Raw genomic sequence first — 25923 nt, forward strand, 5'->3', positions numbered from 1 at the left:
GGAGATGACTCTTTCTCTCAGTCACTTGTAGAAAGACCCACAAATCTACACCACTGTCCAGCCCCCAGGTACCCATGACAGGGCAGCCTGTGCATACCATGGGTTTTAAGAATTGTGTGTGATTATCATCAAGCACAGTATGAAAGGTAAACATGGTTGTCAAGACTTTACACCCAGATTTGGAGACAGAAATGACACCATGTGAGAGATTCTGTGACCTGCAGTGATGTGCCTGCACAAACGAGTGCAGGAAGGTGATACATGGACACAGATAATCTGTGTTAGCAGGGCAAGCCACCTCCTGCTTGGACACCCAAGGGCAGTGAGATTTGTTCCCCTGAGCTACCCACTCCCTGATAATGTTGCTCTATCTTGGCATGTAATATAAATACAGGAGAAGACAAAACAGTAGCTACAAAAACCTTCTAGCCTGACTCCTCTGTATGCAGAGTATCTCCAGACTCTCTCAGTCCTGGGCACCTTCTGATAATAACTGTAAGAAATAGAGATAAACAGTCAGGAATTGTCTCTGGGGGATGCTACCTTTGATAATATGCACAAACTGTCTGAGCTGTGACCCCCTGCTCAACACATACTTTGTATAAACCTCACTCCAATCAAGGCTCACAGAAAGCTTGAAGAAAACACCTAACAGTGGTACACAGGCTACATTGATCTCAGTAATACACATCATAAATCTCTGACTGTGCTGTTTAAACAAAGCCTACAGGTTTAAAACAGCTTGTTCACTTTGTGTAAATTTTAAGACAGATGATGCCAGCTGTAACAGAGAAAAATGTCCTCAAAGAGCAGCAGGATGCACTGTGCAGCTATTTGAAATCTCCTAAACATTCATCTTTCTCTTATACAGGGAAGCAAGTCAGTGGCTCTCTGGAAATTACTCTTTTTCTGTTACCTCATCAGCCAATAAAAACTTGTCAGAAAAACTTCAAATTTATCTAAATGAATAACCAGCTAAGATAGACATTTAGACAGAGAGAAGTAGAGCCTAAAAAGACTGGGGAAAAATATATTCAAAAACTTCAAGCATAAAGCTAAATAAACCCAGAGTGAATGATAATAGAAAAAAAATATTAAAAATATTTAAAAATTCACTAGCCATCTACCTGAGAGAGGAAAGAAATGAAGAGCTGACAGGTGTTGGGGATGAGGTCAAGACAAGGTAATTGAGCTATAAATAGTGAAACTAGTTTTTAAAAGTACAAAATAGCTGCTAATGTTTCTGGCATCTTAAGAAGCAATATAAAATCAATTTATTATTCCAGCTAGGGCACCTCACAGCAGCAGGGGCTGAGGGGGAATTCAGCCAATTCTAATATACCAGAATTTCATCAGAGCCTGAAACTTTGTCAGTCACAGTCCTGGCCTCTGGAAAGGAAGGAGTTCAGACTGTCTCTGGACATCACTGGTAGTTCTCAAAGAGAAAACTGTTTGAGCACCAAAGTGCTTCATTCCTGAAGGACATTCCTGGCAGATACCAGATAAACTCACGTCCAGGGCCCAAAAGCTGAGAGCTTGGCCAGTTCATGACACAGGAGGGCAAACTCCACTCCTCCAGCCTTCAGTGACATACAGCTCCTGCCAGCTTTCGGCTCAGAGCTTTTCCTCCCTCCTGCAGGCCACAGACAGGGCTGGAACTGTCACAGAGAACTAACCAGGACTGTAGAAAGAGTCTGGAAGCCAGGCAGGTTTGCCTTTCCATCAGAAGGGGTATCTGGGGAGGTCAGGCAGCAGCATCCTGAGCCCATGAGCACCGGGGGCAAACTGGAGCTGCAGCTGGGAACAGAACAGGAGCAGTGCGTGATGGATACCCTGACAGGGGTCACGCTGCTGGGAAGAAAATCTACCACAGAAAATACAGGTCCATTACTTCTGAGCATGAGATGATGAAGCATCACAGGTCCAATACTTGTTTCTCACCATCTGCCAAAAATACAGCAGTCCATCACGCAGCTCACCTCTGACATCCACACAAATGTGTGACTGCAGGTTTTCAGCTGTGAGCCAGAACTTGAGCTGGCAGGAGGATGACTGCTGTTGACAAAGCAGCAATGTGACAGGCTGACAGAGCCTAGATCTCTGAATAAAAACATAGACTCACCCTGAACACTTTTCATTGCACAAACCTATTCATTTATCCTCATTTTTTGGAACAGATAGATAATTTGACTCATATTTTAAAGAATGCTTAAAATGACCAACTAATGCTTAAAAAAAATAAATCAATAAAAGCTCAGCGATGATATATCCAATGTTACTTTCAAGATGCCTTTATTTCAAGGCACTGCATCACTTACCTTATCAGAAGCAGTTCAGTTACATACTCATCTAAGATTCTTTCTTCTCCAATTTCAGTGTGATGCTACTTTTGTTCTGTACCTTGTACTCCCTGCAGTGATTTTGCCTTTCTCCTGCAGGCTTCTTTAAGTACTATCAATCACATTTCTCTGTTAAGTCCCTTAAAGCAGAAAAAGATGAACAAATTGTTGCTCTGCAATTAGTTAAGAACTTCCTTGCTCTATGAGACGTGCTCAGGAATTAAACCTATGAATTTTTTCTCTGTACTTCCTCTAGAACAAAAACTTTTTAGAAAAGTCATTACAGAGAGAAGCTTTAAGTCTTGCATGCCAAATCCCAGCAGTTTAGAAATACAGATGTAATATTTTACCACAAAACCCCTCAACAAACAGCCACTACATGGCCATTTTCACTGTACCCACAACCCCATGGACACTGTACCCCAACCCATGTACAACTAAAAAAGGTATTCAGCATTCTGTTTAAAGTCTATTTTCTACACATTACCAAGAACAAAATAAACACACATTAGAAGAATTCTTTGCAGCATATTTTTCAGTTTTATTTATAAAATCAGATGCTCCTTTAAAGTGTACAGTTAAAATCACAACTGTAAATTCAACCACAGCTGAATATTGTTTCAATAAAATACTCCTACCAACTGATGTAAAAATTCATTCAATTGTGATTCAAAACTCGATTCAGCTGGAAGATAAACTTACCAGTACATTACTCATTCAGCAAGTATTTACCACACTGTAAAAATACATGAGGGTCCCTTCTGTTCATAGCAATGCCATGAAAATATCTGCACAACAACTCATCTTTTAAAAACAATTCTACATTTATGAATACAACAACAACAAAAAAAAAGAATAAAAAAAATTGCCAGTGAAATCCTCCAAGGGTTTCCAAACTGCTGACACCCCCACAGGGGGCAGTAACTGCATCAGTGCTGTACCAGCATGTTTTCCCTCTGACCACTAAATAAGTGATTTTCCAAGCAGCTCTAAACTGTCTGCAACATTTTGCCAGGCAAAACAAAGCCACAGAAACAAAACAGCAGGTGCAAATCCAGCTGCAAAACTCACTCCCATTGGCCTTTCTGATCAGAATTGCATCTTGCTGTGATCACTCCAGCACACTACAAGGACTGAAAGATTAGCACAAGCTGAAGTAAAAACTGCCAGTTCCTGAAAACTTATGGAAATGAGGTCAAAGGCTTGATAAGGCATTTCATTGCAAGATGAAGTTGTGGTTCTAGCAGGGTAAAGAGTATCTTGGGAAAGTTTGGGGGATTTTTATCCTAAGGGGATAAAACCTGCTGATTTTGCAGTCAAGATCATTTGATTTTGGGGCAAATAATTGTCTCATCATCACACAGGGCACTGATTAATCTATTCATTCCCCTTACATTATTCTCCCATGCCCCAATTTTTTACATAACCCAGGATGTGTGTAGCCCCAGAGAAGGGACGCTGCACCTGAGAGTTCGCCAGGATTATAGACTTGGAATTCAAACTCCTAGGCACATGAATTTTCATCATATATGGCCAGAGGGTCTGTGGTATTCACAGCAACTCAAAAACTGTCTTGGCTTTGTTGCTCAATGATTCTACCGGGCACAAATTCACAGCAGTGGGGAGTACAAGGGCTGACATCTCCAAACAAACACAGGTAACAATCACGTTTCTACACACAGAATCTTGGTCACTTGTAGCAAAGCACAGGATACAGCAAGTGAGGACTCCCAGATTTTACTCCTGAATTGGGAATGGACTGCAGGTATGCACCTTTGTGTCTCTGCCTCTTTTTATACAGCTGGGATAACAAGAGTCATCTTTTTGACATGTTCATGGACCTACAGATCAAAAGCATTATTCAAGTGTTAGGTACAGATTGTCAATCTCCTGAACTAAGTCTCCCTGTTTTACAAAAGAGATGACATCTCTGCCTGCTAAGACATTGCAAATCAGCTTATTTTCATACTTGGGAAATAAATGAACATTTTCAAACTCAGGAAACAAAAATAATGCACACAAAAGAGCCTACTGTTATCATAACTTTCCTTCTGGCTTAGGGTTCCAAACTATTTTGAAGGAGACAGCTGTCCTTACCTGAAATATTCAATTTAATCTATTTCACTAAGTCTCAAAATGCATTGAGAAGCAATCATTTTAACTTAAGCACAGCTAAGTAGAATGGATGCATAAGTCTAATTTGATAGATAAGTTAATTAACAAGCTTCCCAATCAAGAAAGAACCCTTACACAAAGTATCTGATTACATGTTTTAGAGCAAATATTTTAGGCAGTGTGGTTATAAAGCAGAATACCATATTTGGAAAATGCTGTAAAAAGACTAGGAAAGGTGTAAGATACTGTCCACATCTTCCTATTTGAACACCTAACCTGCTACTTGTAAACACCTCCTGAAGTCTCTTATTTTAAGAGGTGTTTCAAATTTGAACACAACCAGTACTGAGGATGTGTGGACCTCTGCTGATTTACAACACAAGAGAAAAAACAAGTTCGAGCTGAAAAAACTGAAAGACAAAGAAATGTAGCTTAAGTAGAAACCAATAGGTATAAACAGAGCAGGCAAAAACACTGAAAAACCCCCAAACCCATAAAAAGAACACTGCCTGAGTCAAATTAGCCTTGAAAACTCAAAATTCAAAAACAGCTTTCCTTAAAATAAACTTTTACATGAAAGATTGTCACTGGATTGAGTTTTACAAGTAAAGAAACCTTTAGATAAATATAGTTTCCCTTCAATGACCTGCAGATCACAGTATTTTACTTGAAGCTTACCAGTAACTGAAACTAGAAAAATTAAAATATTTTACACAGCAGCAAAAGGATTACACAGAACAAAAGGATAAAATGTTACATTCTAAAACCCTTTGCTGAAAAAGCCAAGGTGATTAATAACACCACAAAGAAAATCTGATTACATCCAGCTTTTGATAAACAGAGAGGAAATTAGACAAATATGCCAGGTTTTTAGCCAAGCATGTCCTGTTTGAAGAGCACTTTTGAGACATTAATGAAAACAAGTCCTTTTACATACAGAAAGTGGTTACCACATTCTGAACTACAAATTCCATTTTCATCCATGGATTTTAACATCCAGAGACTCCATTACAATGAAACAGGTTAAATCTTATGCAGGAAATCAACAGTGCTAAGAAATAATGAATATATGGTTTGATGTTCAAGTTTAACTCCACAACACGTGAGTTTTGAAAGCAGAAGAAATGAAATTAATTCTTTTTGGTTTTGGCATCACCACAACAAAAATCAGAGAAACTGCTTAAATAATTTCCTATTTGTTATGTCTGGATTCAACTCCTCTAACCACTCAACAAAGAAAACATTAAGATACCAACCCACCTTCTCAAGCACTGCCAACATAAGATAAAGATTGCATGTAACTACTTTAATTGATAACTACTTGCCTTGACAGAGAAAATTTTCCACGGGTCTGTTTTAAAAAGCAGAGCTTGTGGATTGATACTTTTGGGTTGGTTGGGGTTTTTTTTTAATTGCTGTATGTAATTTCATCTCTGGTGTATTTGCACACCTGTTACCCTCAATTAATTTATATATCTGTCTTGATAAACACAGCTTTAAAATCAAAAGCTGTAAAACAACTTGACTCCAAAGCACACATCACAAAAAACAAAGGGAAAAATCTGCTTCTCTTTACTTCAGTTTACTTCTTTTTGATGGGCACAAGCTGGCAAAAGGCATTTGATGCAGAATAACCTGGCCAGTTTCAGCTGCTCTTTAAAAAGCCTACTGGATTCTCAAACCAGCTACAGCAATTTCCAAGCCTCAGAATATCTGGATCTTTAGTTTAGACCTTTAAATGTTGAACAAAAATGAAGAGTACTGTAGCTTGGCTTCAATACATCCACCTTACTTGGAGGGGAGTAAACATGCTCTAATCAATAGGTTCATCACCACAGGTTCTTAAACACTGCATCTTTTCACACCTGCCAACTTCAGAAGAACAAACACCCAAACAAACAAAAAAAAAATCTTTGTATTTTGCTCATCATTGAGCAGTTAAAAGGTTACAAACATAACCCATTCTATGTCAAGTCTGTGAGGTCAGAAAGTGAAACATCCTCTCACTGAAAGATTGTCGTCAGAGTCATGCCAGGAGTGGAGGAAGGTTGAGTTTCATCTGTGACTGTTTCATTTGTGTTGGTAAGAGATGGCCATGGAGATTTCACTGCTGGTATGGAGCAAAGCCAGAGGGAAAGAGGGTGGGAATTACACCAAGCAGTTGCACTGACACAGGTGCTGATGTCCTCAGCGTGGCAGCACTGGGGGAGGCTCTCCCTTGTTTTCCATGCTGTCCTCAGCCACTGCAGCCTCACAATTTGCTTCCCTGCTGTCACAGGTAACACAGCCCTTGGAAAAGGAGCAAGAAATAGCAGTTTAAATTCTTCTTATGAGTATATTTCAAAGGGTCAAATCCTATGGAATGATACATTGCAACCTCTTGAAACCTCTGACCAATGGGGTGAGATCTGTCTAAAAGCAGAGATTATCCAGGTATCTTGGAGATACTTGCATACGTTACTTACCTTGCCTCACAGATTAGTTAATTTGATTAGTGGAAAATACAGTTCTACCTTTGAGATAAAAAGGCATGTGACTCTTGAATTTGAAGACCTTATCATTCAGCTTTATAAGCAAACTCCTTATTGAAGATTTGGACTGCAGCCTAAACAAAAACAACACTGACCCACATAAACAGCTGAAATGTCTGAGTGTATTGGTATTTTTCTTGCTCTTGAGAAACGGTACAATATTGAAACAAAGTCCCAAACAGAAATCCTGCATTTCTTGCTATTGTCAGAAGCCTGGCTGTATTTGTAAAATCACAGTCTGCACTGGAAACATGACTTTCTCCTTAGAAACAGTTTTAGGACCTTAGATAGAAAATAGTGATATTTACATACCAATACATTTCCTAACAATTGCCATTATAAACATTCCACAGAATTTTCAACAAGATCACGGGACATAATTTTGCTATCTGAATCAAACACAGGGTTCTTAACCACAACAGGACACAAGTTATCAATGAGCTATTAGGAAAACACAGACTAGTTTTCTGGTCTTGTTCCATAGCCAAGGACATACATGACTTAGTTTTTCTTCTCTAAGAATAAACACCACATCTCAGAACACCACATTTGACAACCCCAGTCCAAGCTGCAGTGCTAAAACAGATGAGATTTTTCTGCTGCACAAGTACACGAACACAGCCTTAAAATTTTCTGTACAATTCAACAATGAAGCTCTATGTCTTTGTGGGACTAGATCTGTCTTGCCATTCTCCACAGCACCTGAGAGCACTTTAAACTGATTAGGGCATTCTGTAACACACATCAGTGCAAACCAGAAGCAGTTTAACAGAATGCCCAGGAGTTACACCAGCTAAAATAATGAAGATTGAATGAATGAATACACCTACAAAAACTGGCTATTTTTGTGTTTCTTACAACACACCTGACCCTCCTCTGTGACTGAGCATTTTTTAGCTTCCTGAACACACTTGAGTGAATCTTTACTGATATCCCAGCTTTATACACTGTTCAATTATAGCAACAATTTTATTTAAAAAAAAGAGCAAAGCACTTAATACCAAGAGAAAAAAAACAGATTACATGAAATCATGAGCCCCATAACCCAGCACTGTGAGATGGCCCTGGTTAGCAATGCCTGGACTGGCCAAGGCAGGGATGAGCTACAGCTCCTTCCCCAGTGCTCACCTGGGTGCTGATCTGCAGGGGGACAGTCTGGGTCCTGATCCACGAGTGGACCTCTGCAAGCTCCTTCTTCTGCCCGTCTGTAAACCAAGGCTGCTGCTTCTGCATGACTGCCAGCTTCTCCAGATCCTGCTTTAGGACTTCCTCTTTGATTCTGCAGGGAAGAGACACCTGTGAGCACAGCTGTGCTACACAAGCAAGGCAGGCACTGACACTGTGAGAATCTCTTCACCACAATCTATGGCTGAAGCTAGACAGCATCAGCTGTTGAAAGGGAACTGTACTTTGTACTTTATTTGCTTTGTAAGGCTGCTTTCAACACTGGACTAACAGTTGAGGTTTGTTTGCTGTTGGTTTTGTGGGGAGTTTTTGGTTGTTTGGTGTGGTTGTTTTTTTTTTTTTTTTTTTTTATGGCTTTATGTGGTGTTCTTTTAACGTGGAATCCAGTTACAAATTATATATATAAGCTAATTACAAGCAACCTGCAAATAACCTGTAGTTTTACCCATTTATGCATTCAAAGTACAGCACAGTAACCAATCCCATTAATACATCAGCAAAAAAGTTTACATGGTCCCTTATTTCAACAGATGGGGGAAATGGAAAAAAAGTAGACAAAAGTAAATAACCAGACCTAAACTGCACAAAAATAATCTACAACACTTTCTTGAAGTTTCACTGGTATGTGTGCTGTTTCTCCAGTCTCACTTTAATCCCATAGTTCCATACACAATTCCAAACTACATGTCAGAAATTGTTGATGTTTTCCAACCTGTTTGGCATTTGGTAATTCATTAGAACTCTCTCAGGTGTCTGATCCATCATCACCCAGGCTGACTCATGTTTTGATTTATAAGCTGTCCCTTTTTCTTCTGCTTCCTGATTCTTCTCTTCTTTGGAAGCTTCAGAAGAATAATTACTGGCAAAACACTTGCTGCTTTTCCCACTACCTGCTGAGAATGACCATGGAAGCAAAAAATAAAAAAAGCAGATGCCTGAAAAATCCCAGTAATTCAACACAAAAAATGCACCACCCCCAGTGGATTCTTGCAAGTCAGTTCTGTAATACAAACACAGGTATTCCCAGATAATTGCTCTAGCAATTACTACCTATTGAGAATTCAAAGATAAAGTGCATTCTCTCAAATTACTCAAGATCTCCAAAGCTCCATTCACTTTTCTCAAAGTTCATTGTTTCAACTTCTCTGCTTCTGAGAGATCCTGTTCTAGGCAGATTCACCTTTAGTCATGAAAGATGTAAAGCAGTATCTAATGCAGAGAAAAGTGATAATGAGAAAAGTGAAGAGTGACTTTTAGGTTAAAGGAATGGCTTGTTAGACTCACATTTCCAACTACAGTAACTCGGCTTCAAACACTGAAAGTTGGTGAAAAGTAAAGGCCACAGATGATCTTACATGGATTTCCCATCCCCACTACATATTCTGCTATTAATTATATGTTAGCAAGCCATTTAGCACCAAATACCTAAATCTTGGGACTTCCCTACCTGTGCCATGACCAGAAGTCTCGTTGAAGCTAGAGCCTAAAGAACCAGATAAAGCTGATCCACTGCCTGATGCAGCTGACCCTGAACCCAACTGTGAGTCCTCGTACGAGTGGTCAGGAAATTCAAGAGCAGCACTGTTACCACTATCTTCTGGCTCATTATCCTGGAGATAAAAAGCAGATCCAACACATCCACAGAAGTTACATTTAAGTATGCAAAAGGAAATTCATGCAGTTACTGATTTTGTCACACGTTGACCAAGTTCTCATAGCAATTCAAGAGGTTTGGAGTTTTTAGCTCTGAAAATGAGTGGCGGTTTAGAACTCAGGATAACATTCTTCATGGGTGAAAATCAACAAGCATCTGAACTCTAGTTTACTGGTTTCTGCTGCAGATCCTTCCCCAATTTGTCAGGATATTGTATGGTTGCATAAAGTTAACAATTTCTGCTGACAAGAGAGGGGTTCCCTTCACATCCTGTTAGATGGCATGAAGCAGCCATACACATCAAACAAAGGTGCACTACAGGGAAAATGGGATCTTCCCCTGATTCACTATGCGAAGCAACAGCTTCAGCAGCTCCAGGTACACCAGCTCCCCTTTCAGGACCCTACCCTGCAGTTTCAGCTGATCCAGCCTTTCCAGCCCAATCTGGATTCAGGAGGCAGCATTTTTTTCCTTGCCTGCAGAGCTCAGATTCCTGCCTCTGAGTTTACCGCGGAAGTTGGAGAGGACTTTTCTATGCCCATGTATGGAAACCGACCCACACGGATCCCTGTTCTTCTTTCATTAGCTGCATCCCTGGGAGACAGAGGGAGTAATTAGAAGAGTATCTTCCCTTTGTTTTGGTTCTCCATAGAGACTGTGGGACTAGGTGAAAAAGGATGCAAACTGCACAGCACTATCCAAGTTCCACATGCATAAAAGCCCCAAACCCCAAATTCTAGCTGACAGTTCCATTGAAAAAGCTGCTGCCAGAATGCTGAGCAAAAGCAGCTTGTGGCAGCCTAGACCAGAAGATCTCACATTTCTGTTATTTACTAAGTGCCCACACTGTATTGGTGTAAGTTCCCATAAGCACAAGTATAAACTGCTTTCTCCACCTCCTGTGCTATTTGTGACCTGCAGCCTACATAGCACAGCCAACGGAAAAAGCAGCTAACAAAATCTGTGTCCCTGACACACAGATCATCACCACCAGTTTTTGTGACAGAACACTGTGAAAGTCAGTTTCTCCTCTACACCAGAAACCTTTGTTAACTTACACATTTATCTTCTGCACGTGGCTTAGAATCAGCACTAATGGAAAGCTCCATAGGTTTTGGCAGCTCCTCTTGAAGCAAATTCAGCTGAAGTGGGGAGCTGCTCCTTGAGCTGCTCAGCAGCAGGGCCTGGTCACACTGGCCCTCTTGCTGGTCCTCCACGGATGAGTGAGGAGAGGCTGGAAAGGGCTGATCCACAGAGTGTGGTGGGACTGGTGATGGAGCACAAGCAGGGGCTGCTGGAGGTAGTGTGGTGCATGGATATGAAGAGGGGGGATAAACACACTGAGGGCTGGGGAGAAAGACATGTTGAGGCATCTGAGGGTACATGGGGAAACCCTGAAAAAATACAGCCATAAATGTGCCTATGTTTGGGGGATAAAAGACTGGGTATGACTGTGGTCCAGAGCACAGCTGTGATGAGGACATGGACTGAGGTTGTAATGAGCGAAGGGCAAGCTGGTCTCCTCCAGAAAAGGCTGGAAAAGTAGACACTGGATTCAAATAGGCAGGAAATCCCACAGGAGGATGGACATTCAGTGTGGAGGAGCTCCGATAGGACACTTCTGAGGGAGAGAACAACTGTTTCTGATTTGTTCTCTTCTCACATGGAAGACTATTTCTATTTTTACTAGAAGAGTGGCTATCTGAGCACTGTCTCTGAGGTTTCTGGCGCTTGAATTTTCCATGTTTTCCTTTTTTACAGCTAGCTGGGCTCATCTGCTTTGAAGGGGAATCACCTGAGGAAGAAAAATAAAAGTATTCACTGAAATGACAGACCCAGGGACAAAAAAAAAAAAAAAAAAAGAGGAAAAAAACGAGAAAAACACTCAGTTAAGTGAGCATAGCTTATTCAGAGAGCTGCCTTTCCTCTGGATAATTCTTCCATAAACCAGTGATGGATTTGCTGACATATGTACAATATTTTCCTTCATGTCATCAATTTTCTTATTGATCACTTTGGCTTATCCCAACCAGACCTTTTATGTTCTTTCAGGGGGAGGCAACAAACTACCTAGGGTTTGCAGGCTTTATTGCAATAACTATCTGCTTTGTGAAAAGTCTAAGACAGCAAGATCCAAGATGGAGCAGACCTTCTGTGTGGGCAATGCTGCTGTCAAATCTTGGCAATCCAAAGGAAGCATTCTGCAAGCAGCCACAATAAGACACTCACTAAATTATACAAAGGAGAACCTCATGGCCAGGCTGGTTTTGTAAATCATCTAACAAGTCTTTGCTTCTCAAAGCTGCTGCCTACCTTGGCCACAGGAATGTCTGTTGTTACTTCTGCTTCCTTGTTGAAGGTAAGTCCTAAATGGAGAGAGCAAGACCCTCTGTCGGAACTTGTCAACATAGTTCTGCTCCTCCTTTTGAGTGTGGGCTGACAATGTCTCTTTTGTGAGCCCAACTGGCTTGAAGTCCTCAGGCAGCACTGCAAGACTCTGAGCAGTCCCAGGAGGCAGCTCAATTTGTTCACTTCCACCAGCAGCGTCCTCCATTGTAGTCACTTCTTTGAAGAGGGAAGAAAATAAATCACTCTTTGCTCTGCCCTTCTGGTGTCAACTACCACACAACCCAGAGTGTTACACAGAAAACAACCTCATCTGAGCTACTGAGAGAGGCACAGGGAGAAAACATCCTTTCAACTCAAATATAGTTACACTAACATCAAATTACTTTGCATGGTCTGGAAAACTTCAAATTCACTTTGAAGTCAGAGGCACTTCTTTCTTCATATTTTCTTAGTACAATAGCAGCTATATGTTCACTTTTTTTTTTTTCTTCTTTCTGCATTAAAGTGAAGTAACATCAGCCCCATAGTAATTTTTATTTGAACCCTCAATGGCCAAAAGCACATTGTTGTGTTTGAGGCAATGAAGTTCAAGGCAAAAGGAAACAGTGTAGCCTGTTAAAACTATTTCACTAAAATACCCTAAAAACTTCCAGGCTCAAGTTTTTCTTCACAGCATCATGAGAAGCACCTTAATATTTCAGAAGTCACATTCATTGAGGATGTATCTTAAACGAACAAAAACTTTCTCACCGTGTACTTCAGGCCGGAAACATTGTGTAAATTTAAATACCAGTCAGTGTTTCGTGAGTGTGAACAGTACCTGATTCAGGGTGTGGGACATGCACTATAGTGCTGCTGTAGCTGCACTGGCTGGTGACAGATATGACACTTGGAGCCTTGTTGGACAGGGTCAGGTCTGCCAGAGGAGCTCCCACCATGCCTGCAGTTGTCTGGTCTTTCAGCGTCTCTTCCAGACCAGCAGATATTGGCGTGTGGGACTCAACTGCTGACAGCATAGCAGTATCTATTGGCAAATGACAAAGTTTCTACATGGGATTCCATTCCAAGCAGTATGCTCCCAATTCACCAAGTCTCACTGGTTCAGAAATAACCAGTAACTATGCAGACTATTAAATAAGACAGTCTTATATACTAAAAAAAACCATTTACATGCCAGTGCAATGTCAGCACATACTAAATGTGGCATAAAATGAGTGAGCAACAGAAGGTTCATTTAACAACAACAAACAAGAGTTCCTTTGATGCATTCAAAGACTTAACATTTTAGCTTTTCTTTAATTGGGAGATCTAGGCAATTTAGGCAAATATTTACTAAAATACTGTTAGCAACACAGCAGTTTAAAAAGTGAATAAACCTTGGAACACACAACAGTGACATATTTAAAAAAACTCAAATCAGTTTTTGTGGTTCTAATATGATTGTCAGTACACTTTGTGTTACCTTCCAATGCCCTGACTTCCTGCTGACTTTGCTGGACTTGTTTGTCATCTTCTGAAGATGACGATGATGTATTTGCAGAAGATTTACATTTCCTTTTCAATGCTGGAATACTGCAGCTCTCTAGATATCTGAAATGAAAGCATATCAGAGGAAGCTCTTTCTACTTTGGGGTTTTCTTCTCCATTTGGAGATACAAACATTTGAACAATCCAAACTGGAGATCCAGAGGTTGTTAACTAGTATTTTAAATTCACTGCAGGAGGTTCTGGACACGTATCTGCTTTCCAAGGAGTATTTTAAATAAAATCTATCACTCTTTGAGGGGGGAAAGAAAAGAAAGAAGATTACGTTATCCACTGGCTTAAAAATACAGACATTTTATAAATTATATCAACTTTCTGTTTTATGGATGTTCTCAGAGTGGGTAATGAGAAGACACTGACATATTATGACCATCAAAATTCACTTAAATTCCTATTGCACCAATGACAAATATCAGCAAATAGTTGCAAACAGAATCTTAGGTCCTAAACTTTTCGTTCCTGTGTAATTCAGATTGGGCAATGCATTCCAATGCTCAAAGAGGCAGAAAACTTTACAAACAATCCTAAATTTATCTCACAACTCAAACCCCAAACACTTTAAGGCCAATGCAAACTGCTTGGATGTTTACTTTCTACCAATTAATCTTAAATTTGTATCACTAAAATTGTTTCATAGTTTATTACCTGATGATACTATCAACACAATTGATCTGCTGATAGGAAGGAACACGTGGAGTCTTCTTTGGATCATCATAAAACGTGTTGCCTGGTTCTTCTGTGCTATCCCCTCTCAGTGTCTGAAGAAAACAGGAACCAGTGTGCCTCCTCCCTGGAACAGAGGAAACCTTTAGATTGCTCTCAAGGGCATCTAAACACTACCCTCACACAGATATATACAAACACACAGATAAATATATGCTGGAATCCACATAATGATACAAGGACATATGGTCTATGACAATACAGCTCTCATTACAAAGTTATTCTGCATTTTCATCTCAATTTATATGTTTTGAGGCAAGGGAAGGAGAAAGGGAAAGATGCCTGAAAAAGGCCAATCCCCCTCCACACCACCTTAAACATCCATTTGAAAAAGCAAGCAAACCCAAAGAAAACAGTATATAAATCCCCTTGCATTTAAGTTGCAAATAAAGCTGCAATTAATATTATTCTTCTTTCAATTTACACATCCAGAACCCAACCCAATATTTAGCAGTAATTCACAGCTTTGTATACCATGGATACATTGGGCAGAGTCCTATCAATTTTGACAGTACAGTCCTCTAGGACAATACCAGCAGTTAACTTTAACAGCGTATCACAGAGCAAAATGTTTTAATACAGATTCCTGTAATATTTGAGGGAGCATCCAGGTTTCTCCATATATTTTTGCTACATACAAGCTGCAAATAATGTGCATTAATATAACTTTAAACACTCAGTAACTAAACCCCTACTTCAGTGGGACCACATTTTTCAGCCTGTGATTGTTTCTAGGAGCTCACATAAAGTAACCAAGGGGAGCTTCCACATTGCTTGCTACGAGCACAGGTGCATTTTCACTATAAAAGGTTAAAGCATAAAAAAGGAGAAGTCTGTTAATCTAGAAAGAGACAGAGATATGTTCCTCCATATTTCAAGGAGGAGTTAAAAAGTTATTGCATCTGCTGAGGTTATTTTTAGGGGTGAATTGCGGGGAGGGTAGGGAACTTGTTTGTTTGGGTTTTAAACAAAACAAACCTCATGTCTAAAACACACTAAAAACTGCTATCTAAAGTTCTTCAGCATAACACCTCGTAGCCAAACTCATGGCTACAGATCTACAGGAGTTCACGTTCCCTTAAGGATCATAACTACATTAACTCACCTCCCAAAACTTCTGAGCCCACAGCCTGCTCATTTGCATTCTGTGTTTTGCTCCTCGATGCAATGTACAGCTGCTGCCCCAGGTTCTTGATTCGGTTGACATCTGCACAAACTTGTTGCAATGTCATCTGGAGACACACAAAAAATGCAAAGTCAGAATAAAATGAGTACAAAGAGGCCATAGGAGCTGACTTGGGTTCTTGCATTCTTCAAATTGAAGGGAGTAGACTATCAGCCTAAGCCTGGTATCTATTGGTATTTGTAAATTTAATTAATCCAATTATAATGGTTAATTTAAGTAAATTAACTATGATAAAGCTCAAACGGCCTCAGCATTTGAATGCTTTAATACCCATGCCAAGCCTTCAGAGTGGGAATAAGCTGATGACTTACTCAGGAGCCTCACAAGGAAATGAGGTAATTGCAATGCTTGTTTTAGGGCAGCACTACTTCCACTCTCTTCTATAGCAATCAGCAAAATTAAGAGCAAAAACCAGAAGCCAGCAGTCCGTAATTAACCAATTTAGTTTGAACATGGCTTTATTCTTCTCACTTCAGTAAAACTCATAAGAAGCACATACATACACAGTAAACATTTTCATTTTTACAGGTGCATTTCCACTACACTGGAGGCAGTGACTCATTTATAGACTTACTGGTTCCTGTGTTTCCTCTGCACAGTTCCCATTGGAGTCACTTGAAGATGCTATGCTGATGTAATGCTCATAAGAGCCACTGCTTCCAAGGCTTCCATAACCACTGGAAACATTACTGTGAACTGGCTGTATGAGAGGGAAAAAATTCAAAAATCATCCTCTGAGAGAACAAAATGAAGGAAATAAACTTTGCAACACAGAACTTCAAATAAACAAAGACAATCACGTGAAAAGTCAGTATTTGTCTGGGCTCTACCACTTGCTTACAAAGAATTCTCTACCATGCTTCAAACTGTTTCAAGATGTAGATTTACCTTTCAACATAAAGATTTGGCAAAAATGCCTAACAGACTTTTTTTTTTGGTAATGAGGTGGGCCTGAGTTCTATCCATGTAGAACTTTCCTTTCAGATCCTTTAAAAGACCATCCTCATAACAGCCCACTAATCAGACTCAAGTTTCTTTAGCCTCTCACTCAGAAGGCCAGCCCATGTTCTGAAATTCTTTTGCCTTCTTTACCTGCAGAAGCAGTTTGTAAATTTGTCCTTGTAATTCTCTTATCTCTTTCTCCACGCTGCTCGTTTCTTTACTTCTTGGGGCAAAGACATCTTCATTCAGAGGGCTCCTGGAGAGAGCCAACAGTATTTCACTGTTCATTTTCATTTGATGAAGAAAAGATAGCCATAAACGCTTACAACAGATTCTGAATTGATTATGATTATTTTATTTTGACTGTCGGGTCAACACAGAGGAATGTCATCTGTCCTCACAGCTGCTCTGCTGGGGTAGTGGGGCAGTGCTATGAGAGCAGGGAAGCTCCAGGAAGTCCACACATCAGCAGAGACATCAGTTAAGGCTGACAAGTGTCTACCCCTCTGTCTCCTTCACTCAGAAGGCAAACTCATACCCCATAAAATCTTGTATAAAAGATCACTTTGAAAAGTCAGAAGGGCATTCCCAAAAGCCATTTCCTCTAACAGAAACCAGGTAAGAAAGCAGTCAGTCAAATTTTCAAATTTCTTGAAAACTAAAGAGAAACATCTGAAAAAATAATTGTACGTTCAATGCCAGCTGCATTTTAAAAAGAGGTTGCCTTGGTAAATATTTAAATGCTGTATCAAGTATATATACCCAAAGAAGGTCAATTAATTGGGTTTTTCTGGTGAGACAACCATGAATTAATTTTAGGTAATTATTTGTTAAAGTGATCTAATTTTATGCTACTTTTTAGCTTATGCTCATTTAAAGCTAGAACTTTGATTTGCATGAACTATGCAAAAACTCACTAAACTAAAAAGCTGGCTTTGCCTTTTACTTCAAAGTAATTCACTTATTTTCACACTTAATAAACAAGACTAATGCTGTTCTGAAGGAATGGTCTGAAGACAGGCTGTTGTCACACCTGCAAGAGCAAATTATGTCTCTAGTTTAGTACTTAGACTGTTTTGTTTTGCAGAGTAACCAATGAAAAGCACTTTATTTCATCAATTCTGCAACTGACTTACGTTCGGACTTTGTGTCGGCCAATGATGAACACAACTTTCCTGCTCCAAGGATTCACAAAACTGGACCAGCTGGTGTCCAGTATGACATAATCTCCATTTTGAGTACAAAATCTAATAGGTAAATGTTCAAAAGGGGGTTGGCCAGCAAATTTCAGTACTGAAAGAAAAACACAATCAAGAAACAAGGTTTAGCTTACATTATGGCACAGTAGTGCAAGCACAAACACTAATGACTGGGGTTCTTAAAACTTTGGGATTGAATTTACTTTGATCTCAAACTGACTGCATGAGTTAATTAGTTAATTTTTATCTAGATTGCAGATCAGTCACATGTCAAGCAACATGATAAAGAATCGTAAACCCAACAGAAGTTCCTTTAAAAGCAGCTCTTACTTTTCCGGTGAATAGTGATCATCAAAGGACGATCCTCTGGGTGCAAATACATCAGTATGGATGTTCCAATTAAATCCTGAGGTAAGTAACCCAACAAAGGCACTGCTCTGAAACCCAAACACACCATCACAGGTTATGATGTAGTTTTGACTACTTCCATCCTTAACCCTTTGCTGGTCAGTGAAGTGCCCATGCACAATCAACAGCAAAATGAATTAAGGCTACAGAACATTTCCCAACCCATCCCATAATCCTGCACTGTAATATTGACACATAAATACCCATGACAAACACTTCTCTGCCTGGAGATTTAACAGAAATTCACATTTGCAGACAGTTTTGTGCTTGTTTACATGCAACAGGAAAAAAAAAAAATGGATCTTGAAGACAACGGGTCATAGGCAACATGTCAGTAATTACGCTTGTTTTCCACTGTTGATGCTACCACAGCTCCCCATTGCCCCGGATAAGGAAAACTGACTGCAGCTCTGTTTAACATGTGTTTTAAACCAGCACAGGAGATTATATCTGCGGAGTGTGAGATGTTTTCCATGAGTGGACTAACACAAAACTGTTTTGTTTAATTATATGTTGCCAATTGCACAGTTCAGCTACTATACTTGGGTCTCCAGCCTCATCATTAAATGATTTTTTTCTTCCTTTCCATACATACCTCACAGGTCTTAAAAATTCAAATATCTCACCTGTCATCTATGTCCAGAAAAACACATCCAGGGGTGTGTGTGGTGGTGAATATTCTTTTATCCATAGGAATTCGAGGAGCTAATAGAAACAAAATATGCACTAAGATAGAAAACTTGGGCATTACTGTTGCTCATGATATTTACTGGTTCCTAAACTTTATAATTGTTTGCTTGCTTTCTAACCAGTAACTTATAGAAACATTATAGATTTTTAGGTACTACAGACTTCTCTCTAAAATAAAAGTAACAAGTAGAGGTCAAATGTTTTGGGGCCTGGCAAAGTCAGCAACAGATATTCTGAGTTTGCATGCATGCACACACAAGCTGCGACTTACACAGGTGAGACTACCCAAGCACAGGCTCTAAACAAAGGAAGAAGACTTTCATAGACTGCATTTATCTACTGGCTTGGATTTTTCTCCCCTGGAGCCTCCTGACTTGCCTTCATATCCAGAGTGGATTTTCTCAGCCAAAGCCAAGCAGCAGGACTCTGCATCCACACGGACAGAAGTGCACACGTGGACCAAGTATGGGGTGATTCGGAAGGGGTAACAACGGGTTTCTTGTTCTTGGTCTTTCCCACCCCTGAGGAAAAGCAAAAGGGATTAAACACCCTGGTTTCCAGACCCACATACTGTGTGCCAGGGCCAAGAGCCCTGCCCAGAGAAGTTATGCTGAGCACAAACCCAAATAATTAGGTCCTATGCAAACTCCTTTGAGATCCAAGGTCAACACACTCAGCAACACTGACCTCCCTCCTGTTGAAGTCAAGTGGATGTTTTGTCTCCAACATTTACACTCAGAGGCTCTCTAGAAATATTCTTACTCTAATGGTTAAAGACTACCTTCTCATTCTCAGTCCAAGTGTATTCACAAGAACTACTCATTTGGTTTTGTGCTCTCCTTCAAGCTAAACAGTTCTTCTTCTGCTTGTTGTTCATTCTGTACCATTTTTAGGAAAAAAAAGTTAAAATATCTGTCTCCTTCAAGCTTTGTTTTCACAGACCTACATAAAAAAAACTGCTCCAGAGTTGGTGCATTGTTGTTCTTTGACTATCTTCCATAAGAATTTGTCTTCCTAGAATGTGTTTGCACTGTATCAGCACACAATATTCTTGATGAGATCTTAACTATGGCTTTGCAACAGCTGCAGTAACAATCTGCACTTTCTATTCCAAGTCCTTTTCCACCTGTTATAATTTCAATGTTACACCCAACTCCTACAGAAAGAACTGAGTTAAATTTTTGAAGATTATCATTTACACTAAAAGTTACTTTCTTATTCCACACTTAGTTTTGTAAAAATGTTTCTAGACAGAAGCAAGTCTCATTAAAACTACTTCTCACACTTCTGTCTTTGGGAAAACAAAAGATACAAATAAAAATTGGATACAGCAGAAGTTTAACTCATAAAAAAACCATTTTCTCACTTAAGCCTAGAGTGTGTGATTGTAAAAAACTATTTTTGCTCATAAAGCCAACATAATCAAAAGATCTGTTACATAAGGGAAGTAGAGAAAAGCATACAAAAACATGGAAAAAAACTGTTGTAAAATGTTTATGTATCCAACAAACTGTTTCCCCAACCTTACACTGCTATCTGTCCTGCTATATTCATTTCAGGTGCCCTTACACAATTCAAGAGACAAAGGTGGCTTAAGAGTTAAGGCTGTTTAAATAAATGGATGAACCAATGATCAACTGAAAGATGAGTAAGTGTCATATCTGCTCAGAAGCAAACAGTTCTTACTGAAATCCAGAGATCACCTGAGTCTGGGACAGAACTGCACTGAAGATTGAAGGCCGATCTCAATTTCTTTCCTCTTTTAGCTCTAAGATTAGTCAGGTACTAAGCAACAAACAGCATTCACAGCAGCAGCAAGTCAGGAGGTCAAGCCTCAGGGGTCAGGCTTCACACTGGCACTTAGGTGACCTGAGTTTCCCTTAAAGCTTCTGCCTCAATCTCTCAAGCAATCTTATTCTCAAGCAAAATACTCTTTGCTTCCACACTCAAACAGTAAAAGGGGAAGCAGCAATCTTTCACAAGATCATTCTCCTGCATGAGAGTACTTAAGGAAACCGACCGCTCCAAGAGAAAAATGTATAAACAGTTTTTCTCCTGTTCCAGTGCAAGTTTATGCATCAGTCTGGGAAAGATGCTCAAAATGAGCTACTGGACAACAATATTAAACACAGAAAGCCCATTTTGTAATGGAGTTTGAACTCACACTGGTCAGCTGTAACAATAGAACACTTTCTGCTAGTACTGTGCCCCTTTGTCAGCCTTCACAAAAATAAAACTATAATAATGCACTTACCTGATCCTACAGAAAAAGGATTTCACCTGGGCATATTCATATGGAGAAGCTAATAAGATGAACACATTGAAAGTATCAGTTAATATCCTTTAAAAGGTCACACCTATCAGAACTATGTTAAACTCTGCATTCTCCAGACTTTCTGAGCAAGACTGGAGTCTCACAACCTACTCTTTATTAACTACTGAATTATCTATTCAACAGTCTGCTCCGACCTCAAATGTTATCCCTCTTCTCTGGTCCACTCACTCTTAGAGAAATGGCTGACCTGGAACTAAATTCAGAGGAAATGCATATGGAAAAAAAAAAAAATAAAAGGAAGCAAATGAATCAACCAACCAATCAATGCACCAAGAAAACTTTCTCCAGTGCATCACTTGAAAAGGAGAGGTGATATTTTCTGGCTTTATGAGCCAAATACCAAAAACTATATACAGACAAGCACTCCAGTGGAGTGCCACTGCTCTGCTGGGTAGGCACACCACTGGCATCCAAGTTGTGAAATCCCTGGCATTCAAAACCTCCAGATGTCTCATACCAAGGACTTTGGACTTCTCAGAACTGATGCCAGAACAGCCTCATGTCGAGGTGGGCAAAAGACACAGCCTTGGCCTACGTTTGCTTGTTATTTGCTCACAAATCACACAGAACTCAAAAGTCTCAGTTCAGATACATCCAGCATTAATCAGCAAATCAGAAACTCGGGTTTGATGAGCTGTGTTCACAGCAGGCAGTGAGTGGACCATAAAGACAAAGCACCTAAGCAATCATAAGGTGTAGATTAAACTACTTTAAGCTCACAAACAGACTTATTTTCTTCTCAAAAATCAGCAGTATTTGGAATGAGTAAGAAGATACATGAAACAATGAAGTATGTGCCTTTTATTTACCCCAAGTAAGAGTTAAGCCCTTAGGAGACTAGCTAGGACTGGTCCCACTCCAGTTTTCAGAGTGGGAAGGAACAAATGAGGCTGATGCATATTGCTATCATAAACAATTAAAATGAACTATTACTCTGTCCTCATTCTGCTAAGACAGAAAGCCACAAAGGGCATTTAAGAGCATTGCCACGTCCCACCTGTTTGACTTTCCATGTTCCAAAGGGGCAGGTGAGACTGATCCGTGTGTGTGTAGAACACACTCACATCCTGAGGGACCAGCAACTCCACAAACCGGGAAGAGTCCAACACTTTCTTCTTACAGTTCAGAATTGATGCTGCCTGCTCAGAAATGTGCACTATGCGTCCAGACAGCAGAGAAAATACAGCCACAAATGAGTCCTGGAAAACAATCAGTAAGAGCAAACATTGCCTGAAACATGGCAGTGATAACTTGAGGATAAAAAGCAAAACAACCCCAAAACAAACCAACCAACTCCAAAACACCACACACCACAACCTCAGGCTGAGGTTCAAAAATGTGTTGGGTAATGTGTGATTTGCTGCACTCTCCCCTGCTACAGTAGTGTACTCAAGATTTACAAATGCTAGTAAGACTGCATTAGTCTGCTCAAAACACATTAATGCTTGCCTTTGCTCTGAATGACTAGTCATCACACACTCCTCCACAAATTTCAGAGGATTCATCACAATTCCACACACAAAAACATTCTGAGAGATTTCCAATATTTTTTTATTTTTTCAAGCATTATTTTTGATACAGCATCCACCAGTACTGAATTTCAAGAAACACTTCTTTATAGCACAGCCAGAGGGCATGACATATATTGCAAAACAAGAAAAAAAAAATTAAATGCAGAGTACAAACAAAAACCAAAAGTCCCTCACAACTATGGATCTGATTGGTTTAAAAAACTTTCTGCTGTCTCAAGAGATTACTCTGCTGTAAATGAATTGACAAGGAGCTAGTTGTTACTTCTGGCCAAAAAACCACCAAAACACAAAAAAACAATCAATCAAACCAAACCTCTCCCCAAAACCTTGATATTTCTTTACTCACTATTGTACTGACACAGCACAGATAGGACATAATCTTGATTTATCTTAAAAAGCTTGAAGGTCTGTCTGGCTAAAATTTAAAGGCCTTTCAATTTTACACATTCTATTTCCACAAAACAATATCAGGAGACTAAATTTAGTGAAATTGAGTGAACTTCTTGAGAGTGTGCTGAATTCTTACAGTGTTTTTTGGAGTGTGTTCAGATGCAACTGCCACCAACTCTTCTATGCTGTATGTCACCAAATCTGTCTGAAACACTCTTCGGTCATTTAGAGCCTGGAAAAAGTCATTGTTTGCTAATTGGAAAAAAACAAAACAAAACAGAAAAAGCAAAACAAACACAAGGAAGTCAGTAAGGAGACTACTTTGAAAGTATTTCTTACAGCCCTTGTACTTTTGTCATCTTTTTGGTGAAGTCCAAGGTGAGATGAGAAGGTCTGTGTAGTGACAAAGGGAAAAGGAATACTGATTATACTACTGGAGTAATTTGTTACAGAAAACAAGAAGTACAATTTTAGCTACTTAGTTCTGTGGGAAAACACAAACTAACCAATGACTTTTCAAAGTGGGATGGGGATACTGTTTTCTCAATATACATAAGAAGTTACTATTAGGCACCTCTTAACTATGGGACTCCACAGAAAAAGGGAAGGAGTAGGGGGGGGATCTCAACAGAATAACATGGTTGTTTACCAAAAAACTGGCAACAAAACCATATAGTGCTTCAGGAAGTCAACTCTTTCCAGGATAACTGGAATGCATTCTTTTAATGCTACTTGCTGCCAGACACATCTATGCAAACCACACTGTTGTTCTTCCAGATTTTCCCCACACGTACCTTGGACCTGCTGGACACACTGCAAGGCATAGTTGAGAGCACTGATGGTACTGGGCTTGTTAGAACTCCTTTTCTCTTCAGGCAAACACCTTTTCATTTCTTGGATCATCATCATCATATCTCTGTGGGACTGGCTCCAATTCAGCTGGTCACTGTAAAACAGGTTAAACTTTACCAGAGAATTCTGGTGTAGGAGATTTTTTTTTTCCTATCACCCAATTAAAATTACTCCCTAAATTAACATTTCGTGGGAATGGCTGCAGAGTCATGCAATATCCAGGAATGTGCTAATGCTCATTCACTAAATTTCCCATTGTATCTTTCTTATCCCCAACTCCAGTGTCATGGATGGCAAAGTTGCATCAAAACCACTCTGCTTGCTAAGATGCCTAGCAACTAAAAACAAGATATTTTCTAAACATCACAAGTATTAAAATAATTAATAAATGCTGATTCTTGGTCTCTCTAAGTTTTTCTAGCCCTGAAGGCTGCACCTGGTTATAAGCATCTCAGGGAGCCATGAGGTCCTCAAAATACACCTGATGCAAAGATTTCATTCCTCGTGACTTCAGAGCTTTCATCACACTCTTTAGCTGCTGACTTCAACAGCTGCAGAACTGTCAACAGATAAAATCTCCCTCTGCTTACATTTGCTTATTTCACTGACTAAAAAATAAACAGCCAATATTCTCAAATCACAGGTTCTAATCCTACAGATGAGATATGAACGCCATTTCCTTAAGTAACTTTTTCCCAGTTGACAGTGTCACTAGTACTGTACTCTTACTATACACACCATTAATTACATAAGTCGAAGTATTGCGTGGTAACTTTACATGCCTGTTCAACGCTGCATACATTACAGCTCTTGAACTCTTTTTCAAATTTAAAAAAAAAAAAAAAATTACTTAATTTCTGAACTCTCACGAAACACGTTATTTCATTAATTTCCGCTTTGGTACTGTTAGATAGTCTTTAGGTGAGGTGCACATCTAAGCTCCCCAAGGGTGTGTGACGCGCGCGGCTCAGGCGCTCTCAGGATGAGGCAGAGCTTATGGCAGCCCCTGCACCCGCCGCGGCCCGTGACGGCCGGCAGCCCCCACACCGGGCCCGGGCAGCGCTCCGAGCCCCCGCTCCCGACCCCATCGCCGTGCCCGGGTACCTGTTGGTTTTCTCGGCGGCCGAGTCGCCGCTGGACTCGGGGCTGTCCAGCTCGGTCCCGCCCGGCCCGGAGCGCCCCGTTCCGCAGGGGCCGCTCCCCTCGCACGCCGCGCACCGAGATCCCGCAGGGCCCCCGGGCGCCGCCGCCACCTCCCGCCCGGCCCCGGCCCAGGCAGGCGCGGCCCGAGCCGAGCCGTGCTCCGCGCCGCCGCCTCGGCGCTCGCTGGCGTCCATCCCGGAGCCGCTGAGCATCACAGCGCGGGGGGCATGGGCTGCCGCGGCCCCTGGGCACGGCCGGACCCTCGGCCTGCGCTACGGGCGCCGGTGCTGCGGGCAGAGCACGCGCCGCCTCACGGGACGGTGGGAGGAGCGGCGCCCCCCCCCCCCCCTCAGCCCCCGCTCCGCCGAGCCGAGCGGTCACCGGGGCCGCTTCTGCGCTCCCGCGCCGCTCGCCCCCCTCAGCTCGCAGCCGCCAGCGCGGACGCCTCGCAAAGGGGCCCCGGCGGGCTCCACTCGGCCTTCCCGCCCCTCCGAGGCCGCGCCTCTCCCACCGACCCCGGGCTGTCCCCGCTCCGGGCCGGGAGCGCCCTGAGGGGCCGCGCCCCCGCCCCGCGCCGTTACGTAACGCGGCGCACGCGGCGGCCCCGCTCCCACACACCCGCGCCACGTGCGCCGCGCCCCGCGGACAGAGGAGGAGGCGGGGGCGGGGTCGGAGCTGCTTTATTGGAGAAAAACGCGCGCGGTGGGCGTGGCCCGCCAGGGCGGGGGCGCCGCCCCGCCCCTCACGCGGCGCCGCACGCGGCCCCCGTGCGCGCGCATGCCCCCGCCGCCACGTGCGGGGCCGG

General features: G+C 41.2%; 1 protein-coding gene across 5 annotated transcripts; it reads right to left on the reverse strand.

The window, feature by feature from the left end:
- Nucleotides 1-6352: 6352 nt before the first annotated feature.
- Nucleotides 6353-25330, reverse strand: PER3 (period circadian regulator 3; the record flags this gene model as incomplete). Of its 5 annotated transcripts, none has more annotated exons than XM_083876812.1 (21): nucleotides 6353-6743; nucleotides 8114-8264; nucleotides 8883-9063; nucleotides 9618-9780; nucleotides 10883-11619; nucleotides 12138-12389; nucleotides 12994-13197; nucleotides 13636-13763; nucleotides 14364-14508; nucleotides 15547-15673; nucleotides 16202-16327; nucleotides 16720-16825; nucleotides 17706-17862; nucleotides 18099-18205; nucleotides 18803-18881; nucleotides 19245-19387; nucleotides 21121-21169; nucleotides 22199-22400; nucleotides 23260-23375; nucleotides 23918-24069; nucleotides 25080-25330. In XM_083876812.1, the coding sequence occupies 21 exons, from the start codon at nucleotides 25328-25330 to the stop codon at nucleotides 6642-6644; spliced, it is 3678 nt and encodes a 1225-aa protein (XP_083732938.1). In that variant the 3' UTR covers nucleotides 6353-6641. The 5 variants fall into 5 exon arrangements, with proteins under 5 accessions (XP_083732938.1, XP_083732939.1, XP_083732940.1 ...); XM_083876813.1 differs by having other exon boundaries at nucleotides 12138-12386; nucleotides 25080-25176; XM_083876814.1 differs by having other exon boundaries at nucleotides 8883-9060; nucleotides 25080-25176.
- Nucleotides 25331-25923: the final 593 nt, after the last annotated feature.

This window comes from Zosterops lateralis (assembly GCF_965231275.1).
Source record: "Zosterops lateralis genome assembly, chromosome: 22".
Classification (NCBI taxonomy): domain Eukaryota; kingdom Metazoa; phylum Chordata; class Aves; order Passeriformes; family Zosteropidae; genus Zosterops; species Zosterops lateralis.